This window comes from Indicator indicator, chromosome 4, assembly GCF_027791375.1.
Source record: "Indicator indicator isolate 239-I01 chromosome 4, UM_Iind_1.1, whole genome shotgun sequence".
Taxonomy (NCBI): Eukaryota; Metazoa; Chordata; class Aves; order Piciformes; family Indicatoridae; genus Indicator; species Indicator indicator.
This window is the reverse complement of record NC_072013.1, coordinates 7403609-7430609: the sequence shown is the minus strand read 5'-3', so window position 1 is coordinate 7430609 and position 27001 is coordinate 7403609. Positions and strand designations below refer to the sequence as shown.

Sequence of the window (27001 nt, the reverse complement as noted above, 5' to 3'; positions counted from 1 at the left end):
TTGCCAAAACCCCAAAGTTTCATTGGTTTCCAGGAATGAGACAGGCATTCAGGCATCTGCTTTTCCAAATTCTATGAAAGAGTTAGGACTTAGTTTGCATATCTGTATAATTTTATATATGTGTGTGTAAAAATATATCAGAAATGTATGTGCACAGACACATACACACAGAGGTAACGCACACATTAAAATAAACAGCAACAGAAGTCAGGATGGAAGGCACTTCCCAACCAAGAATGGGTGGACTCAGCCCTTGTGTGAGGTACTGTGGGCTCACTTATTCCATATTGATCTTTCTGTTACCAAAGAGTAATATCAGTAAAGTCCAGTGGATTTTGTCTGAATTTATGCCAATGTAACTGAGATCAGAATCTGGTCTAGAAGTAGTGTTCTTCTCAGTTCTAAAAAAAACACCACAAACCTGAAATGTTATAGATTTTTAAAATTTAAGTTCAAACTGGTTTCTTTTGCTGCTCCTGCCCTTAAATCCCTGCACTTACACTTGTGGCATTAGCATTGTATTTGCTACCTTAATTTTTTTTTTTCACTTTCTCTTGCTACTCTGTGACATGCCCATATGGACAACAGGGAAAATAGGAAGGGAGCGAGTACATAGAAATGTGCCAAATCCATAGTAAACAAATGTGATCTCTTGCATCTATCTTGCATCTTTTTCTATCTATGTATCAGTCTTGTCACACAGGTTAAGAAAAGAGTTTACATCTTATCCAGCATTCCTTAAAATTACAATTAGAGTATACTTTGATGAGGAAAGGCTCACAGGAGTAGTGGAGACTTGAATTATCAAGGACTTGAAGAAAGCTCAGTTTTCACTTGTCTACTTTTTCCTGCCAAGTTGTAGGCTTGACACAATTGGAACCAGCCACCTGCCACTGGTGATGGCAGCACAGAGCTCAGCATTTACTAAGTACTATATTTACGCAGCTTCTTGCATGATGTTGCAGCCCATCCTGAGCTCCATGCTGCTGTGCTGAGCTAGCTAGCTGAAACCTACCCAGGTATGTCTTTCTGAAGAACTCCACTCACAGCACCAACTGTGGAACAGGCATACTCTAAACATAATTTTTTCCAAGCAGAGTCTTTACCATTGTCTTTTGTGAACCATGCCTAACACGTTCTGGGCTCTTCTGGAATACAAACAAGAATCAGATGTTCGTAATTCATTGAGTCTTGATTTGCAGTTACTATAACAATGCATACGGTTTAATCCTTTTTGCATCCTAACCACCCATCTTTGTGACAACCAAGTAGTGCAGTACCCTCAAGAAAGAAGCCACAACAGCTCACAGAGTGCATAAAAATTGCCAGCTGACATTTATTACAGACAGCACAGGAAAATATCTATCACTGTTCCTTACACCACTAATGTATATATGGGCAGTCACTGATTCAATCTAGTACTGAGTGAGGAAGAAAGGTAAAATAAATTCACAATTATAGAAAGTGGAGTAGTCCTTGAATTACTCAAGATGTCTTATTAGATTGAGATAACCAACATGAGTTTGGTCCAGCAGGCTGAGCATTGTGGTACTGATGATAGAAAAAGGCATTGATCATAGCAAGGAAATTAAGATGTAGAGATGGAAGCTAAAAGAGTACTTGTTAAAGTTAGGTTTTAAAGTAGTGTTAACTGTGAATATTGAATGGAGTGTCGATATGGAAATGAAATGTTCTCAGGGCAGGTACTGCTGGAGTAAAGACTCGAGAGAAGACTGGAAATAGGGAAAGGAGGTTGGTGGTTCATAAGTTAAAGATGAAACCAAAGGAAACATGACACCCTTTCAGGTGGAGGAGAGGAAGATGACAACGTTAATGTGTGGGAGAAAATTTTGTAAGTGAAATGAAGAAAAAAAAAAAAGGAACTTGACACTAGCATAGCCAGGTCAAAAAGGAGAAAACTGAACAGTGTCAATTATTTCTTCAAAGACACAAGTCCCAAATCAAAAGTGGAAAGCATAAAGAGAGTTTTCAGTGTGATTCTAGGTTGTACCTATAAAAATACAGTCATCTTTGACATCAGAAAGGAATGTGATGCTCTGTATTCCCCAGTGATTTTCAGCAGTTCAATGAGACCTGCTGTTCTGAGCTTCATGAGAAGATCTTTGAAGGTGCAGTCCTTCACCTATCCTAAGCCTGGCTCTTCCAGTCCTCCTCCAAATATATCCTTCTTATTAGAGGAAAGTTAACACAAGGCTGTCCCATGATTCTCCTGAAACATATCAGAACTGTAGAATGGTTTGGGCTGACAGGGACCTTAAAGATCATCTAGTTCCACGTTCCTGCTATGGTCAGGGACATCTTCACTAGACCAGGCTGCTTAAAGTCCCATCCAATCTGGCCTTGAACACTTCCACAGAGTGGGTATCCACAACCTCTCTTGGCAACCTGTTCCAGCACCTCACCACCGTCAGCGAAAAGAATTTCTTTTTTTGTATCTAAACTAAATCAACCCTCTTTCAGTATAAAGCCATTACTCCTTGTTCTATCCCTCCATGCCCTTGTATGCTCCCACACAACCCATGTACCAAAATTAAACTGCTCTGTTGTGAAATGTGAACAAAGGGGCATTTCATTTCAGGCCCTAAATTCAGGCTTTTTCTGTGTTTATTTATGTGAGCTGTCTCCTTAGGCACCTCTCTACTGCTTCATACTAAAGGATCTTAGAAAAGACACACAATGTCCTGAGCCATCCTCTGCAAATTCTGATTCATGGATGGAAGCAAGAGAAGTAAGGAAGTGACGTGCTGCTTGAGCAGTGGATTAGTAGAAAGAAAGGTTATGTAGAGTGTGCTCTCATCATTAGCACTTTCCTTTGTGTGGCCCTTAACTGATTAACATTTTAGCAGGGACAGATTTCAGCTCTTTCATAAAAAGAGTACAAAATTTTAACCATGATAATATGCGTTTGGAAAATTTTAAGAAAAAGCAAGGTTTTGGCATAAAAGATAAAAAGTAAAGGGAGGCCATGAGGCACGTGGCAGAACAAGAATGGAACTGAAATCCATTTTGCTTCACTTTGCATCTCTTCCCTCCACCCAGGCACCCCTCAGTTTTGTGGGTTGGATATGAAATGGTGCTTGGAATAACATTGTACATCTGTGGTAAGGTCATAAATGATGAGCTGAGCCTGCTGAAACAAGGTCCAGAGAGAACTTTGCCACTGGCTTCAGAAGGATTAGCACTGGGCTTTCTTAGCTATTGCTTTTATTGGATGAAACCTCACTTAATATGCTTGCTAGTATGGTGCAGACAAGCTCTGAGATGGCCATTTGTTTCAGCAGAATGTCATTAGAGTCCCCTCCCCGCATTGTTTTGCCTTTGAGCTTTTACATTCGTTATTCATTTTTGAGTTCCAGTTTGCCATTTTACAGACCTCAGCTCAGGCTCTTGATTGAAGACAGAGACTCAGTTTGCTGCCTGCTGATGCATGGAGCAGATGAGAACTTCACCAGAGTTGCTGAGTCCAGAGTGTACTTGCGTTCTCTTCTGCCTGCTTTGCCTTTCTTTGGTTAATTCTTATAGTAATATTTTGAGATGGGCCCTAAAACTATAATTCAAATAGCATCAAACTATGGAGCTTGCAAAGCCTGGCTCCTCGTGTGATTTGCCTCTTCCCTGTGGCAAGCAGTTGTACTGAACCAGTTCCTCAAGCAAACATTGGGTTGACCCCACTGGGAGTCATCGTTATTAAAACTGCAGAATATTCCCACTGTGTTTTGTGCTGAAACATGTAGATGTTTCCAATAAACACCCATTTCTTGTTCTTCATGATTTTTTCTTATTTATATACAATTTGTAGCCATGAGTAGCATGAGGCACATGCATATGTTCGTGCTGGCATGGGGTTGTTTTGACAAACCCTCACAGTGCAGGAATGTAGCCAGGCTGAATTTTTGGTGACTGAGCCATTACAATAAACCCAACCAGCCTTTGTTCTCTTTGCCAGATATCTACCAGGGCTGAAAAAAACCCAACCCTTGTAAATACTATGAAATACTGAAATCAGGTCGGAACTATTTTCATGTCCCCGTCTGTATTTTCCTGAGTGTTACATTGCCAGTTTCAGAGCAGACAAATTGCAATAGCATTTAGGAAAAAAACAAACCTATCTGCTGCAGGTTTAAGTTCTGATAGCCCTGTTAAGGGTATGCTGCCAGTTCATAGCTTGGAGCTGTTCTTTTGGTCATTGGTAGCTTCTAGGATTTTGGATCTTCATATTGTCCAGAACTAGTAAGAGAGGTTTGGGGAAGACATACGGAGATGCACTTGCATTTTCTGGAAATAAAGAGATTAATTTATTGGCTATCTAATACTACTGTGGAACTTAGAAATATGTAATTTAGCTAATTCATGGATTAAGTGCAATGTAAAAGGCAGTTTCCTTTATTTCCAGAAGTTACCACATTGCTGCCACTCTACATGCATTGTTTGTACTTCTAAAAATCTTCTGTGCAGCACTGCATACACTTGTGTCTCTGTACAAACAATTAGTAATATAGCAAGGTAATCAGAGCAGGATTTCATAAGCAAAGGTCTTAATCTCCAGTGAAGAGACAGCTAGCTAAGCTGTGTGATGAAGATGATTTAATGATGTTCACAGTAAAAAAGACTGACAGCGTTTGGTGCCTTTCTTTTGGATATGCTCCTTCATATCCCATTAGCTTTGTATTCGCTCATGGCTCCCTTGGTCAGCTGAGTCTGTTGAGCTGTATTTTCAAAGGACTAGAATGCACACTATGTCAGAAGGTTAGTTTGTGCTGCTTCTGATTTTTTTTCTGAACACTTGCTTTCGTTGTCTGAGTTTGTTTAGTTTTACTTTCTATTGCCTTTCCCTCTGCAGTCAGCCCTGCCCTTGTGGACTCCAGCATCCTTCAAGCAAGACATTTCAGAAGAAGTTTGAGAGAAACCAGGATACTTTGATACTTCTCTCCTTGCCCTGACTCTTCTCTACCCATGTTTCATCTGACACAGGAGCCTGGACTGTGGCTGCCAACTGTGGAGAGAAGTTCTGGGGATGCCCTAAGCTGGTGCAATACAAAGAAGTTTTTTTAAAGTCTTGATTTCACTTTCTTTTAAGCGTGTGTATAAACCCAGGTCAAACTGGAATTGATCTGCAGTAGAACTGACTGAAAACAAACAAACTGAAAAAAGAGACTTAACTATTTTATTTATTTCGATATTTAAGAGAGAAAAGAAGTGCTAAAGTTGCACACAGTATTTTTGTTCAAAATACATTTTACTTCAGATTTTAAATGCAATTTTGTGAAGACGCGAAATTTTAAAAAGCACTTAATGTAAAATAAAGACTGAATATTTACTTTAAGGAGAAAACTTTTTTTAAATAATGAAAATAAAGATCAACTCTGCTCTCTCTCTTACTTTAAAGAAGCCATTCATACATGTGCTGGGTATCTTTGTTTTTTGCAAATTGGATGTGGTAAGTGAAGATTGTTCTGGTTTACTTTCTCCTTAATAATATTATCCTGTTAGATGCTTAAAACTTACATTGCTGTACTGTGTTAGGCACAAATCTGAACAAAAACTGTTGGAATAGCAAAGACAAGGCTCAGTGACTGGACTGTTTTGTTACCAGATTTTGTGTCCTGTTCAAAGGACTGTCTCCTCCCAATAGGATTGATGTGTCTCTTCTGCACAGTACAAGAGGTTTGCTCTTGAGCAACTCTGTGAAATACTTCTACAGAAAGAGGGGTTTTAAAAAAGGGAAACAACTCTGTTAATTTTAATATTGTGGGGTTTTGTTTTTGGTTGTTTTGTTTTGTTTTGTTTGCTTGGTAACTCCACAGCTGATTGTGAGTTGGTTGTAAGGGAAATATGTAAATGTTCAAGTGCTGTTGGCATGGAGCTTCCTGTGGGAGTCAAGGATAATGCTATGTGTAGAAACCTTGTGTACTTCAGCTCATTCTTAAGTGGTAGTGAACTTTGGAAAGCATACAGGTGCACCTGCATGTCAGCAGTAAACAACAGGGGGTTACTCAGCAGGAGAAGAATGTGAGTTCCCACAGCTAATGTCCTAAACTGTTGTACGTGGCAGCAGTGAGGGACGTTCCCCCCCAAATTCTAAGTTGTTAGATGTCTTCTCAGTGAAATCAGATGTTCTGTTTTGTACAAGCGCTGGAGGGTTTTGTTGGCTGCCAAATCTGCTCACAGTGGATAGTGCAGGACTGTTCTCTGTCATGTGTGATACTGTCTAGTAGGGATGCAGGATAGCCTTGTGTCCTGGGAGAAATGTATTGGACTTGGCTCTGAGATTAGCTTCTCTGTAACAGGAGTGCCAGATGGTACCTAATGGTGTAGACCCAGGATCTAGACCTAGAGCATATATAGAAAAAAATGGTTTTGTTAATGTGGCTTTTGTTGGCTTTTGGAGTGAAAAAAGCTATGTGTACAGAGAGTGGATATTGACTAGGTGAAGCTGCCAGACGACCTGGTCCTGTGTTGTGTTTCTTGCACATGTAAACCTCAAATTCACCTCGTTGAGAGCTTTCTATGTGTCAGCAGCAGCAGACTTGGACCTCTTCTCCCTTACCCTTCTACTGCTTCTTCCCAGATTAACACATAGGGGAAAAAATAACAACGTGAAATGTCTGGTCGGCCTGGGTCCTGCTCCTGTTAAATTAAATGACAAAATTTATATCCTTATTGGTCTCTGTAGCAGGATAATTTGGTTTTGTTCATTTTGCTGGTTTCTAAACTTGCACTGGTGAACTGCCTCTAGAGAAAAGAAGAAATCAAATTTTATTTCATTGGAATATAACAAGACGCACAACTGAGATGAAGATTTGCAAACTGTAGGGTCTGTGTTCAGTTTGTGTAATATTCCTTCCAAATAAAAGTTCTGCTTTCAACATCCCTATTGTATATTTCTCTGTAAATATTATTTTATCAGACCAATTCCACAAAGTCTTTTTTAGTGCAAATAATCTTCATTTAAAAAGACATTGTTGAATAACGTACTTGTACATATACTTTTCTAAGCTCTCCATTGTTTATAATGCTCTATTTGAAGCATAAAATAAAACTTCCTCCTTTATTGATTTTGCTTCCCTTTTCCATTTTGTAAATGATTACTTTTGTCCCTGGATTTTGTTTTGTATTTCTTAATAAGGCATGACGTTAACCAAGATTTCTCTTCCTTTTTCACTTCCATTTTCTCTTCCCCATTCACTGGACTACTTGCTTGCTGTAGTGAAGGTAGGCAGGAAGTAAAATATTGCTTTTGTGTAGGACTCATTTTAAGAATGTTTCCTGTCATTTGGTGATAATAGAAGATCTTCCCAAATGTGCTTGTATTTTAATAACATTCTCAGTGAGATTAATAGTTACATTAAGTTAATTTAGAGTCAGTCTAAATTAGCTAATTAGTGGAGTCTAAATTATGTGAGAGCTTTTTGTATAGATTTTAGTGGCATTGCTTTAAGGAGTCCTAACCATGCATATGCTATTTCTAATCCAGTCACTCAAGTAACTGGAAACAGTTGTTCCCTTTGTTGCATTTCACAGTGCAGGCATGAACCCTTCCTTTCCCTTTACACATGTTAGATTAGTTGTATGGTTGTAAAAGATGGAAAGAAAAAGAGGAGATACTGTTTCAGATCAGATGTCATCTATCTAGGAACCTCTGTGTGTCCTCTTCTCTAACAGGCCTGCTATAATTTTTATGAAGCTCTGTTGTTTTCCTCTGCCTTCCCATCAATTTCTCTGCTCCCAGTAGAGGCTATAGATGGCCCTTTTTACTTTGGCAGCTGCTTGCAAAAATAGCAGCTGATGTGTAGTTTTTACAAGATCTTCTGATGAGTATATAGATCTTTCAGAGTAGTGAAATGGCAAATGGGTCCTAGAGAACATCTCCAAAATCCGTCAATAGAGGAATCATACCATCTTGTATGGACGGGCTCCTCTCTGGCTGATTTTTAACAGTTGTATGTGGCAGAATGTGTTGTTGCAGCAGAGGATTAGGATTAACTATTCTTGGTCATTTTCATAGCCTTTCCCTACAAAGTTTTATTTTTCAGATGTATAATTTTAATTTCCATTAGTGTTTTGTTTCTTCACTCTTTCTTCAGGTGAATATGATCTGAAAACTTCACTACTTTCCTTCAGACTTTATCTTTACCTGTGCAAAGCCTTTGACCATTGGAGGAAGGAGGAAATCAAAAGGCAGTTTCAGCCTTTGCTGTCCTCCCTCACTGTAGCTCTTCGAAACCTTTTTGGGATCTGATAGAACAGCTCATGGACTCCTTACTGGGTTGTCCTCAGTTCTGTGGCTAAAAGATCTTTCCTTACTTTTCACCTGTTGAGCAGTGGAGATCAGAGGCAGCTGAAAAGGTGGGGTAAGATGCTAAGCATCTTTCTCAACTGTTCAGGGAAGGTGGCTATGATGCTGTCCTTAGAGCATGTACTGGGGATAGGATTACTGGTTTTAAAGCCCCTCCTAGCAAGTTCTCATCTCATTTCTGTAACTTGTGCTCAGATATTCTTACAATAATCTGAGTTGAAGGCCTACAAAACTACTTTTCCACAGGCATTTCACAGGGGGCAAGTAATTTTCTGCACCAAAGCGGAGAGAGGGTGTGTTAATGACAGATCCTGAGCCCCTGGCCATTGCGGCTTTTGTTGTTCTCCTCCTAGCTCTTCCTGAGCCTTCTGCTGTGCTGCATAGGATGGAGAGACACAGATAGAGGTTGGACCGAGGGCAAAGCTGAATGCTGACAAATCAAAGAAAGGGAAGTTGAAGAAAGGAAGGAAGGAAACCGTTTGTGGCATCAGTTCACTTTTCCAGTTCAATAGGTCATCTCCCACTCTACCTCAATTGTCATTTTCATTGTCCCCAGCATGACGGATGCAGGGGCAGAGTTAGACATTTCTGCTAAGGTAACCAGGAGTGAAAGTGCAAGTTGAAATTGGCCTTCATGGATGCCTTTCAACACTCTATTTAGATGAATGGGATCCTTCCCACCACAGCAGAGCATTGTTACAGACTGTCAGACTTCAGAGAACAGCCCCACATAAGTCCTGTTATTCTGAACATTTTTGTGCCATTTTTGTTGTTGTTGAATATTTGTTTGGTTGGTTGTTTTGGGTCTTTAGCCACAAACTTGGAACAGAAATGTTCTAAAGGAAAGTTTTAATTCTGCAGAAATTATCTGGAGGAGATTCAAGTTGGTATGCTGGCAAGGAAGGTATCTTATTTTTGTGCCTGGAGAAGGGTTCTTGCTGGCGAGAGTCACATGTGGTAGGAGGAGGGAGTAAAAATGTTTGTCAGCATTGTGGCAGCTAATGGATGCCTCAAAGTCAGGTTTGCCTGGGCTGAGACTGAGCTGAAGGCTGGCAAAGCTGAGGGCTAGAATTCCAAGTTCTCTGGGTGGGCTGAAAATGGCATTGACTTCTTTGCTTTGACCTGAATTAGAATATATTGCACTGGTTTAAATTTATTCCAAACTTTTGCTTGAGATCAGGAAAAAAAAAAAAGGTGGTTAAATTTGCATTCTGTAGCTGTGAGCCCTACTTGCAATCAGATTAAACAGCCTATAAATGATAAAAAAACCCACAATTCTTTTTCTAAAACAAAGCTTTCAGTGCTCACTGACAAGGACACAACTTCTCTGTAGCCTGTTCCTTCCTTACTGTTGAAGATGGCCTAGTAGGATGTCAGCTACGTAAAGCTACTACCAAATCAGTGACTGTACCCCTTACCTTGGCTGGGCTTATCCAAATTGGGGCTTGATGTGTTTAAGCTCTCCATTGCTCCTTGGAAATGATTGTAAAACTGTACTTCCTTTGCTGCACGAAAGCTGGACCTTTGCCACAGTTTAGTCCTGTCTTTGATTGCAGTGACTTAAGAGGAGAACCATCCATCTGTGGCATCTCAATTTCACCAGTGTATTTTCAAGACCTGACTGCATTTTTTGCTGTTTCAACAAATGCTCTTGCTGTGCGTGTTGGAAACTTTTACTGTATCATCTGTTACTTGTTGACATTTTGTCCTTGCAGCCTGTAATTCATGATTCCATGGTGTATGCACCATGATGGGAGAAGGATGGCATTTACTTCTAAGAAAACACAGACTTCTGGAGCACAGTGTTGTGGCTAATATTGCCATCCAGGATGTAATTAGAAATGGTTTTGTTTAATGTTGTCTAAGATGGCTGTGGTAGCTCTGAGTGGCCTACAAACCAACTATGGCACTGCCATGCGAAAGGCTTTGAACACTGAAGCTGGGCTGTGGGCTGAAGCTCTTGGAGCTACTGCTGCCTGGCTGAGAGGCATCAGGTGAGCTTGCAGAAGGGTATTCCTTTGAGGTCTCAGCTGGTGGATGGCATCTATGAGGAGGAACAGATTTAGCTTCCTTCAGCATCTTATGCTGAGTGATTTCTTGTGGAGTTTCATTTCTTGGTGCTGTTCATCTACCAGAACTAATTCTCAAGAAGACTTTCTAGTCTATTTCTAGGTTTGCACAGGTGCTAGGCATCATTTTTCCTTTGAACTGAAGCCCCTTCATGTTATGCTTCTCCAGTCTTTGTTATTAGTGTCTTGGCTTTATTGTGGACTGCAGGAAAAGAATGAACAGCCTTCTTTTATGAAACAGATTAGATTTTAAATAATGCTGGAAAGAGTTTTGTCAAGGATCGCTGAAAGCATAGCTTCCTGATTTGAAGTGCTTTCATTAGCCAACAGGCATTCACTTCTGCATATGCTGATTTCAGGAGTCAGTATTGAGGCCAACTCTCTAAGGTGAGAGGAAGTCATTGGGAAATAGTTCAAAGCTGTCACTGAAGGGGTGCTTTTAATTTAGTGTCAGGTAGCCAGTAAGACATAGCTTTCAAGCTCCTGTAGCACTTGCACAGTGGAGTTTACATGGAGTAGTTTTAAGCCAATGTTTGAGAAATGGATGTTCCTTTGCTGGTACAAATCATAATTGCTTCATATCAGTGCTCTGCTGGGAGTGGCTTCAATGTGTTAAACAGCACTAAAGTCTTTCCTTCCTTTTCTTCACGCTCAACAACTTATAGAGCAGTGGATTCTGTAGCTGGATCTTGGCTCCAAAGTCTCATCCATTACTGGGATATCTGGTCTTGGGCTTCTTAAAGAACAGGCTCCAGCTCTTAGGTCATTCCATCCCAACTGTGTCTCTGAATACATCCATCAGCCTGGAGGCTTAGGACAATTTTAAAGTATTCACAAACTCTTGAATTTGAATTCTGATTGCTCTGTACTCTTCAGATATCCAGATGGTCCAAATACAATGTATTCTTTCAGCTGGGGAAAAAGCACCTTCCCTGGGTTAGGAAACTTCATTCCCTTTGTAAGAACAAGCCATCCTCTTCATTAATTAGCTCTCCAAGACCCTGACCTCACTTCCATTAAGGTTGAAATTTTACAAGTACTTGGTATCTGAGGGAAAAAAGGGAGAAGAATTTCCTAAGAACATCTGCATTCATTAGATTCCTCTGTGACTGTCTGTGTATTTACAGGTCTCTCATTACCTGAAGAGTTGGTCTCCATTAGGCTCAGAGCAGCTGTCATTGAAACTTGCCAAACATCTCATGGGTGATGAGATCACACCTAACAGTGAATGCTGCAGGTGATGAGCACTCTCAACAGCTGTTAAAGGTGAGAGGAGTTGGAGTGCCCAGAACCTGGTCAAATCAACCTGCAAGAGAAGACTTTCCAACCTCTTTGCCATTAATAGAGTCACTGAACAACAGTCCCTCTAGCCAATGTAGCAGCCAGGTAAGAGCAGTGTTGGAACACTCACAAATCCCCACAGTAGTGGGGAAGATAATTTTCTGGCATTAAATACAATAATATTCTCCCTTTGTATAGGCACTCTTAAGCAGCTCCTTTAGTGCTGAAAAGTAGCAGGACTAAGTGAACTATTTAATGAGGGACATTTGTGTCCAGTGCTGTGGAACTAGCTCATTTCTTGTGTAGTCTGATATGATATTTACTGCCAATTAAGCATTAGTTGTGTAGGTTAAAGCAACGTTACTCACTTGCTACAGGTTAACAAGTGGCCTGCACCTTGATTTGGCTGATATGGGGTACATGGTTTGATGAGCTCTAAGAAATCAGATTGTGGCTTTAATCTAGTGTTTTTCCAGTGAGGAAAAAAAAAAAAAAACCACCACCCAAACCAAAAAAGTCCTACTGTTTTGGTGTCTCTGGCAGTGTTTTGTTGGATAATTGGTCAAAAACTGAGCCGAAAAGTACCATGGTGAGGAGAAAAGATTTTGGTTTGATTTGAAATGAAATCTGTTCTCTTTTTCTCAATGAAATGACTCTTTCCCACTGCCAAGTGTGTGCAGACTTGAATGAAACATTTAAATTGTGAGGACTTTTTCCCTCTCTTAAAAAGAATTCCTTCAAGCTCACTTTTGAAGCAAGGTATTGCTCCAAAATGAAAGCTGACTTCTTGTTTGTGAAACACTGGCACAAAATGACTGATTCTTTCTGAAAAATGTGTTTCTCCCTCTGCCACCTCTTAACCTTTTCTCCCCTCCTGCTTGCTTTTGACCAAAACTGCTTGATTCAAATTCAGTCAGATGTTTAGATCACCCTGCAATTGCATTTTTTAGAGAGTAAACTGAGATATTTCACTCCTCCCCACTGACCATGTACAGATGCATGGCAGGGCACATTTATAGCTCTTACTTCCCTCTAGATACTGATGTTGCTGGGACTTTGATGGGGAAGTGAAAACTGGATACCTTATTGATGAAATCTCAATTGGCACTTTGAAATTCCCAATGAAACAAGGGGCTTAACTAGTGGAGAAGGGAAAAAAGTCAGTAGGCAGTGGGATATCTCCAATTTCTGGCACTGCATTACAAACAATGGAGAGTGTGCATGGAGAGCACTGCCCGTTCAGCAGCCAAAAGGGTTTCTTTAAATCAGTGAGGGGCTGAAATAGCTTGCTCCAAATTGGTTTTGTTTGTGCCTAGTTGAGTGAGGCCGCTTTGCTAGTGTCTGAACGTACAGTTAGATTAGCAGCAGTGTGAATAATGCTTGCATGGGAAAGTCATAGTCAGACCTCTTGCCTTTACAGCGTGCATGCATCGGTTACCAACCATTTACCCACCATGTGCTGGATTTCTTTACCTGGATGATACATGTTTACCTCATGTAACAGCAATGAGGTCACTGCCTATGCAATGGCATGGTGTCTTCTGCCTAGTTAAGTTTATTTAATATTAAAATGATGACATTTAAATAATCACTCTGGAGTTTGCCATTTGATTTGAAGTTTCTGGAACGGTGCTGGTTGGGAGTTAGCCTAGTGCCATTCCTTAATCTTTCTAGAAAGGAAGTTTGTCCAGACATTAGTACTGCTCTCTCATTTTTCCCTTTCCTCTCCCTGAATTCACCAGCATAAACCCAGCCTGCCCTGTTTTCAATTGGCAGTTACCTTCCTGGTTTGGCTCTTTCATGGTCCATGGGATCACACCTCTGAAGCTCTTCCTGCAGCCACCTGTGCTTGAGAACAACAGTGGTGTGGAGGGGTTGTCTTGGTGCTCCACAAACTACCTGGGTGAACGTGGCCTGGTTTCAGTGATCAAGCGCCCATGTCATGAAGCATTGCCTCTGTCACTCTCTCCTAAGTTATCCCAGTGGAGCAGCCCCAGTTGGAGTGCCCCAGGGAAACGCGTCCCATCCACTGCTGCCACCAGCTCAGGTTAGACAGATTTTTTTGGGTCAGCAGGAAAATGCTGGAGGCCATCTTTTTGAGTGCTACCTTGATAACGTGCTGGGCAGTGCCAGGTGTCTCTGCAGGCATGCTGCTGTCTGTGTTAGCAAGGCAGCTAGGAATATTGGGGAAAGACAAGGTATTTGGACATCAGATGTGGGTTCAAGCAAGTAGCAGAGTCCTTGTTCAGGTTAAAGGGAAAGGAGGAGAGGCTTTGCTGCTGCCTTGTTAATGGTGGGTTTTAACAAAGGTAAGACTCTCATGAAAGGCTATTCAGGCTGCCATTTCCCTAGCATTTTGAATAACACCCCACTCCTCTTATTATAGCTGGGGATTTTGGCTCTCCCAGGGGGGAGGAGATGTTCTAAATGGGCTGCCAGGGAGGTGGATTTAATGCACTAGGACGAACTGGCTTCACCAAGTTAAAAAGCAAAACAAAACCCAATCCTCCATTCCTATTTTTAGTGTTTATGACCAAGTATTTTTGCTTGGTTGCTCATTTTGAAAGGGTTTAGTGAGCCTGCCAGTTGATTGAAAGCTCTGTGGTGTGTGAGCTGGCCTGGCTGGGGGGAGCCTGCAGTGCATAGCGACGAGGTCGGAGCCACGCCGGAGGTTTTTTTCCACTGCAGTTTGTTGAAGGGTAACGAAAATGTCCCCCAGGCAAAGGGGATGTTGGCTTCCCAGGTTGTGATGATTCATCTTGTCTGGATAAGGTCTTCCTCCCACTCCTGCATTTTCATCTCCATCTACCTCAACCTTACTTCAGTGTGCAACCAAATGCACAACCCGCCCTGCCTGGTGCGGGAGGTACTGCTCGGGGGGGTCGCATGCAGCCGACCCCCTCGGGATGTACCTGCTGGGCAGCATTAGCATTCGGTGCCCGTCCTGCTGGCCAGCTCACGCTCCATAAATGGGTTTATTCTTGTCATTAGGAGCTATGTCCCTGGCATATGGAGTCCGTGTGGTGCCTGCAGGCAGGTTTCCTTCCTGTTGGTGTTGGTAGGCAGCCCAAGTGCCTCCTGGCAATTAGCAGATCGTTACCCATAATGCAGTGCGCAGCCAGGCAGCCTGGTGGGTTCTCTGGAGGTCACTCTGACCTAATTCACCCCCAGGAATTGTACAGTGCTGGCATGACTTACCAGTGCATTAACAAGCTGATGCTTCAGTATGAGGTTATTTGAGTGCTTCCACATTATTTTTCTTAGGCAAGAAATAGCCATTTTGTCTAGTGGCCAACAGTGGCTAATGGGGGCCTTTCTGATGGAGAGTAGGAAGCAGAGTGCTGGCTGGTTTTGAGATGGGACACTGAAGGCATCCTTTGGCTTTCAGGTTGGTGGCTGTTTCTGATCCCCGGGATTGCAATCACTCAGAGCCCACTTCTCCACCTGACTTCTATGTTATCACAGCATCTTCATAGTGAACTATGGAGCATGTGCCAGGCATGCCCCTGAACCCCCACTGCTCAGCCTTGGAGGTGAAGACAAAGGAGCAAAATTGTGACCCAGATCTGCTCCGGCCCAACCTCTGGGTGATATGAAATGGAGATGCTGATTTCAGCCCATCTCAGGTGGCTTTGGAGGGGCAGAGTGGGACACTCACACAGCAGTGAGCACCGTGGCAGGGCTCATCCTCCCTCTGGCAAACCAGAGCCCTAAACAGAGGTCCTGGCTGCAGCATCACCAGCCTGAATCAGGATGTTCTGCCAGGGTGATGAGTTGTATACATCAAAGCCCATCACTGGCAGTTTTTAGAGAGTTTAAAATTCCATAACTTCTGTTTTTCATGTTTCCCTGCTAAGATGCCTATGGTTGGACATTGCCTGCTGACAGGCTATGCAGGGACAGGACAGATGCAAACCTGTCACTGTAAAACTGTGCTAAAACTTTTCTCAGGTGGTTTTCCTGTAAGACTTGTGGCATCTGCTACCAAGGGGATGGTGTGTGAGGAGAGAGTGACAAACCATTAGGATGACTGGAATAACTCACTCCTGGCTTTTCTCTTTGCTTGCTTTGGAAGTCACCCCAAAACCCCACTCAGCTCCTCCCACCACCCCATGCCAGACAGTGGCCAGACAGCTTTGTTTGTGGCTAATGTCCCTGTGTGCACGTGAGTCTGTATAGGCACAGATCCCTCGTTTTGTTTATGCATGTGAGCATCCTTTGAGCTAGACTCTGCCCTTGATGTACTTTTGGTAGCCCTGGCCCTTTGTCCTAGTTGATGCTCTCAGTGCTTAAAAAGGTATCAGAGGAAATGCAGCACTGTAGAGTCAAAGCTGGAAGTTGAGCTGTTTAATTGGACTTTCCTCAGGCAACAAAAATTTTCTAGATAGGGCCTCAAGATGAGGGGTGTTTTGGTAGGAGCTCTGCTCCCCACATCTGCTCCCCCTGATGTTTGCAAGGCTAAAGCAACAGTAGAGCAGTGCAGGACAGTGAGCTGCAACTGCAACCTTCCTCAAGAGCTCCAGAGTTAATTGCTTGCAAACACACATGTAGGGCTGTCCTGCTTTTGGTTCCCATTGACTCCAATTACACCTGCCGGATTGGGACTGAACCACTGTTGTTTGCACAGGGGGTTTATTTGTCCCTTGGGTGAGCAATTAAAGTGGGCTCTCCTTTACCAGTGCCGAATATTCTAGCAATTGCTTGTGATTTATGTCTCTTTTTCCACTGCAACTGGCAGTGCTGAGAAGCAAACCACCATCTCCAGAGTGCAGCTTGCTGCCAGCCCTGGGTACTAATGCAGCAGAGTGCCCCTGCCCTTTCTGTGGGCTCAGTCTAACCTCTGTCCATGCTGGCCAGAACAACTATAGGGCCGGGAAATGAAATAATAGGAACTACAAGCTCTTCTACAGCTGAATGGCTTCAGAGCTCCATCAATTATTAAAGGCATTAATTCTTCCACAATCACTGGCACATTGTGGTATATTAGATTAGAGGAAAGTTGGTCTCTGACCAAGTCAGACTAACCAGCCTATTCACTGAGGCTCTTGAGTCCCTTTGGACTCACTTCTGTAGCAGACTTGGTGGTACTGGAGCACAGTTTCTTGGACACTGTGGGAAACAGGCAGATATTCTATTTCCATCAGGATGTAGAAATTCATGGTGGTAATATTTCCTCTCCTCGTTTGTCTAATAGTAATAAAACCCAATGGTGCCAGTGAGAAGACTTTGTTTTTCATTTGTTTGTTTTTAAAAGGCTGGATTCATCAGGGCTCTTAACTGAAGGGGGTGAGACAGGAGCTCTTCACTTGCGGCTTCTGACACCCACCCCAGCCATGGCCACTGGGAACGTGTATTTTTGTGGGTGTGTTTTTCTATAATGAAATACTCCTGCTTCCCTGTATCACAGAGGTACTGTGACCCTGATGCCTTGGATTCTTACCCCACAAACACTTCTGAAGGCTTCTGTTTATGAGTACCTCCATTTGAGCAGACAGGCATTTGTCCCTGCTTCATAATGCCTTGTTACAGTGTGAGAGCTGGAATCCCCCTCCCACACTGACAATAACCAGGCTAGCTCAGTCTGGAAGCAAATGAAGATGTATTAATATGCAAAACTACAATCTACGGGTGAAATGCAGTGAATATGTACAAATACACACTATTCACAAGATTTACAAATATGTACAATCAACAGAAAAACACAACAAAGCCCCTTGGGCCCCCCAAAAGAGAGGGGCCATGCTTCTTTTCCTCCCCCTCCCAGAGCAGGCAAAAAGGAAGAAAGCCAAGAAGCAGAGAGAGGTTCGTTAGACTTAGCTTGTCAAGGTCAGTATGTGGGTGTGTGTTATCTTCAGCCAGGAGAGAGAAAAGAAGTAGGCAGACAAACTGGGAGTGACTGCAAGATTGCCCGACTGCCTGTATCTTGTTTTGAGTACTGGCTCTTAAGCATTTCTGTCTCTCCAGTGGAAATGTTTAGAATAATCATTATTTTGCTTTCTTACCCAATAGTGATTTATTTCCATTCTTCTACTTTTCTGCTCAAACTTTGTGAAGAAAATTAAAGACAGTCTTTAAAACCACCACATGCCTGGATGTTGCAAGATGGGAAGGGTAAAAAGGAAAAAGCCAAGAGTTGCCCATCCTCAGTACTGTTTGGATCCCTTAGTACCATTTGGTCTTCTGAGGATTGCAGCTTCTTAAGCCTTGGCGTTCAGGCAGAGCCAACCCTTTTATTGTGCTTGGGCCTTTTTAAGGGCTCTAATTCATCTGTTGTTGGCATTACATATCTGTAAGCATGGCCTCCTAGACAAAGGAGGGCTAATTTTTTATACCATAACCATAAAATCATATCCCTTATTGCAAGTTACTTTTCACTTCTTTTGTACGAATAATGGTAATAATTCTGTCTAATGATGGCAGTGGTCAGAGCAATTCTTATTCAATCTTAGCAGGAGGGATTTTCACAGTTTCTTTGCATGTAAATCTTCCATTATTTGGATGGGGTCATTATATCTGTAATATGTATTTATAGTTGTTTAAAGACCTGAATGGTTTATGGAAAAAATTCTGACATGATGTAGCTGGGAGCTCCATGGGTGTTCATTATGCTATCGATTCTAAAGCCCACCACTACACACGGAAGATAAGGGAAAGATTTGGAAACTGGTGAAAATTCCTTTTGCTCTGTATAAATAATCTCACAATTGTTTCAAGAAAGGAGTCTTTGCTTATTTTTTCCCCTCAAGATAATCTCTGCCTTTGTTTGAAAAAGGTTATTGATTGGATTGTTAACTTAAATAGTCTGTGGCGGGTGTGACAGAGCACATGGCTGCAATTAATCTTGTGATGCAGAATCCATTATTGAAGAAGCACTAATGAGCCGTTCTAAGGCCTTCACTGGTCACAGAGCGCCTGGGAGCAGCAGATTGCTCCTGCCCTTTAATGTCACTTTTGGTCTTTAGTGCTATACAGCTGGTGTAAGCAGAAGAGACTTTTAGATTTTTTTTTTTTTTTTTTTTGGGGTAGGGTACTTATGTTTGAATTCTCCTTACCATCAGCCTGCAATTGCACTGGGCACAGGAGAGATAAGAAATGGTCTCTGAGTGTGCTCACTCTCCGCTCCTCTGACCAGATGTCTGGTGGACATAGTATACAATTAAAGCCAGTGGCATGTGAAACACAAGTGTCACTATAAAATATGGTCTCAGTCACAGAGTTCAGATCCAGAGGAGAGTTTTGACAAAGATGTAGGAGCTTTCAGACCTGATCTATACTTTAAAATATTGCTTTAAGACAAAGGGATGAGCTGCTGGAAGCCTTCTCACTGCAAGTTTTGTTGTCTATGTTGTTTATAGCTATTGCAGCGTAGCAAAAGTTTAGGTAGAGAATAGTTATGGTAGATTAGAAACTGTCGATGTTAACATATCACCACCTCCTTCAACAGAACTGGTCCTGGGGTGTATTTTAGAGGTCTGTCTATTGACTTTGGTGACACCATAAATATGTGTTACTTCTTCCCCTTGCTAGATCTGCAGAGGAGATACAGATGTGAGAGTGATCCAGGGTTTGCTGGGGCTCAGCTACCACCTGAATTATTAACTGAGTTCCAGCTGCAGACTCTTTGCTGCACACCCTCACCATAGCAAATGCTATTTATCACAAGATTAGTGAAATAAGGCTGTTCCTTTATCTTGACCACGTAAGAGATGAAATTATGCAAGAAAGACCTTCAGCTCTCTGTCTTGTGCACTACCACAGTGTCTGAAACTTGAGTTACATTTTTGACTGCTCTTTGTGTAAACCAGAATTGTTTGTGGGCTGAACTAGCCCTTTTTTTTTTTTTTTTTTTTTTGCTGTTGTTCTTCTTGGTTTTGCTTTTTACTTTTAGAGGGGGTTTTTATCTACCTGTAGTAGCTGGCTGTATGCAGCTACAGGGCTTTGTCTTCAAGTATTCTGCCAAAGAGGGCATGCCAAGATGTGCTGTGATAGGGAGCACGGTTGGTGTTCACTAGCATCACTCCAGGAAGTCTTGGATGTATGAATTGTCTCAGAGGTTGTGAAAAACACTCGATTTTGAACCAAAGTAGAAGGAAAATAGCAAGATTTTTGAAGAAGGAGAATGGGGAGGGCATGAAAATATTTAAAATGTTGTGAGTATCTATTGACATGCATGACATATGCTATGGTGCCTCGTTATGCTGCTGGCATAAGTAAAAATAGTATTTCCTGCAACATTAGGTTGAGGTCATGATACCACAATGCAGGTTGTTTAATGTGGAAGAGGATCTTACTTAGAGGATGAAGAAAGACATGTCCACAAGATATTCTTTTTCCCTTAGACATATCATAAGCCCTGGGCTAACAGAGAGCAGATCTGTGGCTATGCAGACACGGCTGTGGGCATTTGTTGGACTCTTTTGTAGTCACAGCATTTGGAGAGAGAGCCCAAAGGAGTGAATAAATCAGTATATTTTTTCAAAATATTTCTTCATTGCTGCTAAAAAGAAGCTACAGTGACCCACGCTCACTGTTAATAAAATATATTAGCAATGGGGTCGGGCTAGAGGATCTCTGGAGGTCTCTTCCAACCATACCATTCTGTGATTCTGTGATTTTTCTAAGCAATCCTCAGCCTTTAAGAACCCTTTCTTTTAGGTTTGTGGTAGGTGTGGTTCTTAAGAAGGGCTCTGCAGGATAGGATGGATCACTTCGAGGACAAGACGCCATCGAACAAGGTGCAGCTCAGAAAAGCTGCAGAAGTGTTTTTGAGGCAAATGAGGAATGAGACAGTCAAAACTGATAGCTGGAAGAGAGCAGGAATGGCTGTGAAGGGACAGAGATAAAGTAATGAACAGAACCTGACCTTCATGTCATTTGAGAAAGGGAAAGTCTTTAGCTGGAGTCTCTACCATGAGCAATGTGTGTATGCAGGCAAGGTGGGCACATGAATATGTGTATGCATCGAGCTGCCATTTATTTCTGTAGGTTTGATTCCATTCTTTCTGTTTCTTTTCAAATGTGACTGAGGCTATTTAACTCTCTGATTAACTCACCTCCCTGTGTGAGTTGTTTCCTGTGATATATTTCAGCACTGTACAACCTTTCTGGAAGCTGACTCTGCTGTTGGGATGAATTCCTCCCTGATGTGCAGTGTGGCACATTTGTTCTGTTTACTGGTGCTGGAATGAGGTTCTGCTTTTGCTGTAAATCAGATCTGGAGGAACATTTCAGTGTCACGTCAGGTTCTACTAGTTTGGTAGTATCAGAAATTATACGAGGTCCTCTCAGCAGGGAAAGGTGTGATGTCACATCTCTTTCTGCACAGTTGCAATTTCAAAGTCCATAGGACTTTAGTTTGGACACAGTCCACTGTAAATCTCAGCAAAATCTGAGTCTTGTTTTGTGCTGACATTTCAAGGGCTCCAAAACTCAGTGATCATCTTAGCCCATCTGAGCTCATCAGCACTGTTGAAAACATTTCTGTATTCAAAGGTCTTATGGGTGATGTGAACAATGTCATTGATCCCTCCTTCCTTAAATATCTCCTTTATTTTTCTGTTCAATTTCCTTAATAACTTATGTACACACATTTCTTTGCCAGGCAGGCTTAGTTTTCCTATCACAACCATGTGAACAAAACTGGAGAAGAAAAATCCTTATTTACAGCATTTGGTGGGATTGTGAGCACAGAAAGGAAATGCATTCCCTACAGCATCACTGCCTTATCTAGCAATTTGCTAGCTAGAAAATATAGAAGCTTCTTGCAGGGTGGCAATGGGTGATGTGACAAGACAGCAAAATACTGCTGGTAGGTCTGGCAAAGGAGATAGCACATCTATGCCCACATCTACTGTAGTGGTGCCTTTTTTTTCTTATTGGAGAAACAGCCTTTCTTTCTCCACTCTTAAAAAGATACTTAGGCTGGTGGAGGTGGAAAGGGCTTTTTTCCTACCCACTGGCTCTAGTTCTACGAACAGCAGATTGTCAGAGGTGAAGAAACCCTGCGCATCTGATGGCGCGAGTTTCTAGAAGCGTCATGTGGGTGGTGCTGGATGTGTGGTATTTATGGTCCCCTCTAGTCGTCTATTCCTGTCCCATGCCTTCCTTCCCTACGTACCCCAGTGTTAAGGTTTCTGTGTGTCAGAGAGGGATGCTAAACAGGAGGCTTCCCAAGAATGCCAGCAGTGCCTTATTGCAGGTGACTCAGGGACTGCCTTAGCCTACTAGGGGTGGTTTGGGAGGACACTGCTTTATTTCACTAGTAAATTTTTTTTTTTTCCAGAAAGAACACTGATCCTACCTTTGGTTTGTTTGTTTCTTTGTATTTTCCCCTCCAGAAAGCCCATTGCTGACCCTGATACTGTGATACCGCTGTTTTGCAAACGTGGAATCGACACGCATGTAGGGGCAGGGGTTGTAACTCTGGCAGTTTGTCCTTCCTTTTTAGATGTGACTGTTCTGCTAGCTTTCCCTTCTTTATTCCTATCATTTAGTTCATTGTGGGCTTGGGATTTTTTCCTTTTGGTTTCTTGTTTTGATCCTGGAAGGTTAGCTGTGCAATTTGGTTTCTTCTGTGCCAACCAATTTCAGTGGCAGAGCTCTTAAAAAAAATTAAAAGCTGTATCCCTCCATCCTGTCTTGCTTCTTGTCTGTATACTACTGCTTCCACTTGAGTGAAGTTTCCAGAATTGCTCCACCGATTTGGACACCAGGAAGGGAAGCTCTGAAATGTAGATGAACCTCATTTCCACCAGGTCCTTCAGTCCAGTTGAAACAACGCTAATTGAAACCGTACTCCAATTTCTATTAAGACAGATGGGGTCTCTCAGAAATTGGGTTTGTTTCTGGTTTCATCCTTTCTCTTGATTTCTTAAAAAAAAAAAAAAAAAAAAAAAAGGGGCAAGAAAAAAAAAAAAAGCCCCACAAAACCCAAAGCCAAACCATTTTTAAGAGCTCTGAAAAAAACCTGCTTTGCCAATAGGGAATGGGTGGGGATGACTCAGATTTTCTCTTGTGCCCGGCAGCGAAAGGGTTAATGCCTGCTTTCCTCTGGTATCTGTTAGTTGCAGCCCATGTCGTGATCAGTCCATGTCCATGTGTGTTTTGTTCCCAAATTTAATACTGGTTAATTAACAAGCAATAAGTGAGCCTTAACAATGACAGTTGTTTCCCATCTTCCTCAGGACACCCGACCTGCCTGCAGTTCACCACAAACATGACTGAGGCTGTTAAAACCTATCAGTGGCAGTGCATTGAGTGCAAATCCTGCAGCCTTTGTGGGACCTCTGAGAACGATGTGAGTTCGTTTACCTTTTCACACAGATAAGCATCACTGCAAGCTACGGTCATGCCTGTCCTTGAGGAGCACGTGGCAATGGTGTGGGTCATGGCTTTGCTACTGCTTCCAGGCAGCTCTGAGGAAGGACCACTTCTGAGAACAGAAATAGGTTTCCCCCCAGTGTCCCTGTTCAGCTGTTGATTTTTGCTGAAATTACTACAGGTATCATCTAGGGCTGCTTAAGATGGTGATATTGGTGGCTTGTCTGCTTATTCAATAGACATTAGCTGGAGACCATAAACTCATGTTGGAGGGAGCTGTGAGAGAGTAGAGTTTTAATTATGGTAGTCTGGAGTGGATGTGAATGAGTGATAATGCAAGAGATGGCAGGTAAGTTTCTTCTGTCCCTGATTTGACTTACTTTCTTGGAAGGATTTTTTAATTTTAATGACAAGTCCTGGGAAACGTGTAGAGCACTTGAACTGGAGTGGCTAGGCCCCTCTGGTCACCTAATCACCTATCCCAGTGATTTCCAGACCACAATCCTGAGCCTGCAGCTGAACAGTGTCCTCCGTGATAGGTTTTCAGTTAAAACCTGATGCTAAGGGTCCTTGGAAATCTTTGAGAAACTTGGAGAAGTGGCAGTGGCTGGAGAACTTTGGAGGCAATTAGCTTACACTGCATTTCCTACAGCAGAATGAATTTGACACCTGAGAATTTTTTTTTTCCTTAGTGGTAAACATGGGAGTCTGAAAACAGGGAACTGTTCTTTGTTAGGAATCACAAGATACTGCAGCTGTTTTCCCTACAAATACAAGAAAGTGCTGCAGACAGCATGGTGGGATCATAATTTCTGTCTGTTTCACAAAGCATTCACTTATCTGAGTTTTGGAGGATCAGCTAAGCCCAGCCTTTTGAGGAAATGTTTCCCCTAAAGGGATGAGGTTCAGCATGTGGTAACATTGGAGCTCATCAAATCCTGTCCCCTTCTTTCAGTACAGCATATTCCCAGCCTAACAGCTTCTACCTCTACATCATGAAGACACCTTGGAGAGGAAGTCCTTCACCTCTCAGACGGATTTTTCCAGTGACAACTCATAAATATGGTGGTTGATCCTGGATGCTCAAGTGTGATGCCTGTAGCCTTTTACATTCCAAATAATCTTTTAGTCTCTATATTGCAGCTCTGCATTCCTAGCTGAGCACTGATGATTACCATGCTTATGTTTTCATCTTGGCAAGAGACTAATATACATCATTTTCTCTCTTCCTTCTCCCTCTGTTGCCCTTCGGCCTCCCCAACCACCCCACCTCAGGACCAGCTGCTCTTCTGTGATGACTGTGACCGTGGCTATCACATGTATTGCTTGAATCCACCGGTCTTTGAACCCCCAGAAGGTAATATATGTTGGAAGTCTGCTTTGAAAACCACAATAAGGTCCTTGGGAGCAGGGAAGAATTTCAGAAAGGTAGCCTGGGCCATGCAGCGGTAAGGAAGCAGTAGCAAAACCAGAGACAAGTAACGCTGGAAAGAAAGAAAATCTTGCTCAGTCTCTACATCATCTTCCAGAACATGGCTCTTTTGAGCCATTGGCACCTTTGGATGTCTTAGGTAGCACCTGACAACTCAATTTTGTAGAATCATGGAATGGTTTGGGTTGGAAGAGACCTCCAAAGGTCATCTAGTCCAACCCCCTCTGCAGTAAACAGGGGCATCCTCACCTAGAGTAGGTTGCCCAGTGCAATTTAGTCAGTTGAATTGAGCACTTGTGAATTGTGACTTTGGACCAACCTGGTAGCCTTTTATGAGGACACAACAAGGTGGATGATGATGATAGAGCAGTAGATGTGGTTTATCTTGATTTCAGCAAAGCGTTTGACACCATCTCCCACAGCATCCTCACAGGTAAACTAAGGAAGTGTGGTCTGGATGATCAGGTAGTGAGGTGGATTGTGAACTGGTTGAAGAAGTCAGAGAGTTGTGGTCAGTGGAACAGAGTCTAGTTGGAGGCCTGTATCTAGTGGGGTCCCACTGGGGTCAGTACTGGGACCAGTGCTGTTCAATATATTCATCAACAACCTGGATGAAGGCACCAAGTGCACTGTCAGCAAGTTTGCTGATGAGGCAAAACTGGGAGGAGTGGCTGACATGCTGGAAGGCTGTGTGAGAGCTAGACAGGCTGGAGAGCTGGGCAGGCAGAAACTGAGTGAAATACAAGGGCAAGTGTAGAGTCTTGCACCTGGGAAAGAGCAACCCTGTGGACCTGTATAGGTTGGGGACTGACTTGTTGGAGAACAGCACAAAGTAGAGGAACCTGGGGGTCCTGGTGGATAGAAGGATGACCACGAGCCAGCAATGTGCTCTTGTAGCCAAGAAGACCAATGGTATCCTGGGGTGTATTAGAAGAGGTGTGGTTAGTAGGTCAAGAGAGGTTCTTCTCCCCTCTACTCTGTCCTGATGAGGCCACATCTGGAATATTGTGTTCAATTCTGGGCCACTCAATTCAAGAGGGACAGGGAACTGCTTGGAAGTATCCACTGCAGAGCCACAAAGATAAGGGAGTGGAACATATCCCTTATGAGGAAAGGCTGAGGGAGCTGGGACCCTTTAGCTTGGAGGAGAGGAGACTGAGAGGTGACCTTATTAATGGTTATAAATATGTGAAGGATGAGTGATGATAGGATGGAGCCAGGCTCTTCTCAGTGATTTTCAGTGATAGGACAAGGAGCAATGGGTGGAAGCTGGAGCAGCAGAGGTTCCATATGAACCTAAGGAAAAACTTTCACTGTGAGGGTGACAAGACACTGGAACAGGCTGCTCAGAGAGGCTGTGGAGTCTTCTTCTCCGGAGATATTCAAAATCCACCCTGACGCATTCCTGTGTGACCTACTCTAGGTGATGCTGCTCTGGCAGGGGATTGGACTCAATGATCTTTAGAGGTCCCTTCCAATATCTAATGTTCTATGATTCTGTGATTCTGTGACTTCCTAAGAAGTCAAAGTCTCAGAGAGAAAGCCCTGGACAGGGAGATCCTCATTGGAATAGCTGGGGGTCTGTTGTCAGAGGACTGGATTAAGCGGAGTGACCTTCCTTGCTCTCTGCTCTGTCTGGGCCTCAGAAGGGGAAAGAGTTTTATGGTCTGTATACATTTGGTGTGTAGTTTTGATCTCTGCAGGGTATTCAGTCTGACTATGCTACAATAGGTTGTAGTTTGTCATTTGGCTGTGAAGCAGAGGAACTAGTCCCTTACCATTATTGATTCTCTGACTAAAATCTGCAGAGAGCAGTAGAATTGGAGGAGGAGGCATGCGAGTGTGAATGACTGTGGTTTGCAGGAGGGGTGAGACAAGAATAATTACAAATCAATCATGCATTCAGGAGCTAAATGTTTGTAGCTTTGATAAAGAGGAAACTAAATCCAGAGGGGAAAATTTTGAAATAAAGCTAATAATTACCTAAAGGTTCCTGTTTGACTGGTAAGAGTTGTATTGAAAGCATGAAAACATAAAACCCCATGCACTGCATGCTCCAGCTGTGCTGTAACTTGTGTAGAAAGCCTATGCACACAATACCAAGGGCAGCAGTGCCTGCATCAGAAAAATAGAGGCAGTTCCAGTGTTAGGAATATTTGATATCCTATTCTTGACGATCTTGACACAAAATCTGGATTTGATGTGATTCCTATAAGAAGGATTTCTTCGTTTGCAGGAAGCTGGAGTTGCCATTTGTGCCGGGAGCTGCTCAGAGAGAGAGCATCAGCTTTTGGTTTCCAAGCCTGAGGAGCTCCAGCAGTCGAGAAACACTTTGCTCCTGGTGTTGCCATACCAGCACATAACTCCCATCCAGAACAAAAAGACACAACCCACATCAAAAGGAACGGACACTGAAATCCAGGAAGAGGTATCTGTGGTATTCACTGTCACTAAGGTCATGCCTCCTGGGCTCTGCCTGAAGGATCGAGTACTTTCCTGATGCTCCGGATGAGATCTCTTCACTGCTATGCATGGTTGCTGCTTGCCGTGATGGACTCACATGCATTATAGAAGGGGGAGGGT

The 27001-nt window shown here is 42.7% G+C and overlaps 1 protein-coding gene across 2 annotated transcripts in view; it reads left to right on the top strand.

Annotated features, from left to right (window-relative positions):
- Positions 1-26725, top strand: part of DPF3 (double PHD fingers 3) — a 94852-nt gene extending 68127 nt beyond the window's left edge. For both annotated transcript variants that reach the window (XM_054400162.1, XM_054400161.1), the window contains 3 exons: positions 22851-22963; positions 24262-24343; positions 26655-26725. In XM_054400162.1, the coding sequence (XP_054256137.1) occupies positions 22851-22963; positions 24262-24343; positions 26655-26725 (266 nt within the window). The remainder of the gene's footprint in view (positions 1-22850; positions 22964-24261; positions 24344-26654) is intronic.
- The last annotated feature ends 276 nt before the right edge of the window (positions 26726-27001 follow it).